The sequence below is a fragment of the Plasmodium cynomolgi genome (genome assembly GCF_000321355.1).
Source record: "Plasmodium cynomolgi strain B DNA, scaffold: 0544, whole genome shotgun sequence".
In the NCBI taxonomy this organism is placed as follows: Eukaryota; Apicomplexa; class Aconoidasida; order Haemosporida; family Plasmodiidae; genus Plasmodium; species Plasmodium cynomolgi.
Window position 1 is genome coordinate 151 of NW_004192948.1, and position 1813 is coordinate 1963.

At 25.6% G+C, this 1813-nt stretch overlaps 1 protein-coding gene across 1 annotated transcript; it reads left to right on the top strand.

Annotated features, from left to right (window-relative positions):
- Positions 1-475: 475 nt before the first annotated feature.
- PCYB_004630 (CYIR protein) lies at positions 476-1641 on the top strand (the record flags this gene model as incomplete). Its single annotated transcript, XM_004227884.1, has 2 exons — positions 476-1360; positions 1477-1641. 2 exons carry the CDS (start codon positions 476-478, stop codon positions 1639-1641), a joined length of 1050 nt encoding a protein of 349 aa, XP_004227932.1.
- Between the last annotated feature and the right edge of the window lie 172 nt (positions 1642-1813).

Sequence of the window (1813 nt, forward strand, 5' to 3'; positions counted from 1 at the left end):
TATAATAATATATTTATTAGATCATATATTTTGTAATCTTCAAATAATTCAGGCTTTTTTTTCTCATCTTTGAAAGAATTATAATGAATCTGTTCTCTTTTATCATTTTTAATATTATATATATATAATGTACATTATATTCTCTATTGGAGTGCTATGAAAAATATGCCTTATAATTTGAGAGTAATTTAACTATTTTTCATGAAACATAAACTTGATTTCTACTGAATTACCTTTATAAATACCTGGACAAAAAATAATTTAATAATTTAATTTATTGTGTATAATGGATAAACCACAACATATAAAAAGTTTGATCGTAATTTTACATGTTCATTTACTGTAAATACATTATAATCTTGTTTGGTTCATCAATCTATTTTTATAAATGGCAATAAGAAATTTTTTTCTAGCTAAATTTTGAATTATTTTTTCATATTGCCTTTTTTTTAGAATTCTTATCGAATAGCTGCTAATGACTTACCATCAGGAAAATTTTATAGTGGTCTTAAAAATGACTACGTCAATTCGTATGAATATATGTAATGAATGTAATCAACTAAAACCTCCATTAAACAAAAATCGTCAGGTTAAATTACTTTGTAGGCAAGTTCTAAATTATTTAAAAACTAAGTATTCTATATTAAGTAATGAGAATGATACTTATGATGATTGTGTTCTTTTGAATTATGCGGCATATACTAGATTACATGAAATTTTCGGATATCATAACAACTCAAAGATTACTCAAGCTTGGGGGCATCTCAATTTTGTATGGAATAGTTTTGTCGCTGATGAATTTAATAATCATCCTTATAAAAAAAAATGTGAACCTCTTACTAAAATTGTTAAACATGATTGGCATATAAGAAAGATATTTTATGATTATTTAGCGAATTACTCTACTATCAAAGGATATGTCACAATTTATAATGATGAATGCAAAAATTATTATAAGTACCTAGAAAGAATTATAGATCTGTATAAATATTTTGATAAACTTTGTTTAACTAATGATGAAAATAGGTGCCCAGATTTTTATAATGATTATAAGGACTATAATCCAATTAACTACATACATAAATCAAAATGTTATACAGAAATTCAAAAAAAAAGGTCTGTTTATGAAAATGCTAAACTTGCAGGAAAAGAGCAAAAACAATTAGAAGAATTACAAATTGCATCTCATTCACAAGGATTATATTCAGCTGAAGAAATTGAATCGTTCATGACAACAGAAGAAACGGATTTTTCTGATAATTCAACTTTGCAAGGCCACAGTTCCGACCGTGTAAAAACCTTTGGTAATATATTTCTTGGATTAGTTGTAACATCAATGACCTCTGGCGTTTTATATAAAGTAAAAATACATTGATACGAATTAACTGCATATGCTTCTTAATATCTTGGATTACATCTCCACAAATAATATATAATATATATAATATATATTCTATATTGCTTACTACATACAAGTTCACACCCTTAGGGAGGCAATTTCGCAACACCCTTGGAGGAAACAATAATAATATGACTAGTATAAATGGAGGCGAAAATGAATTATTTGATTACGCATCAGCATCATTTAATCCATATTCTGGGGGAGAAGATGAACATTATATTGGGTACCACCCTGCGTAATGTTTTTAGATCAAATCATTTAAAAATATGAATTTTATAGAAAAATATATTGTACAGTACAGGATATTTGTATGGAAATGGAATAATATTAATTTCTAAAAGTATAATGACATTAATACACTTATACAGTAATGATGGTAAAAGAAATATATTAATATAAAAATGCATATAG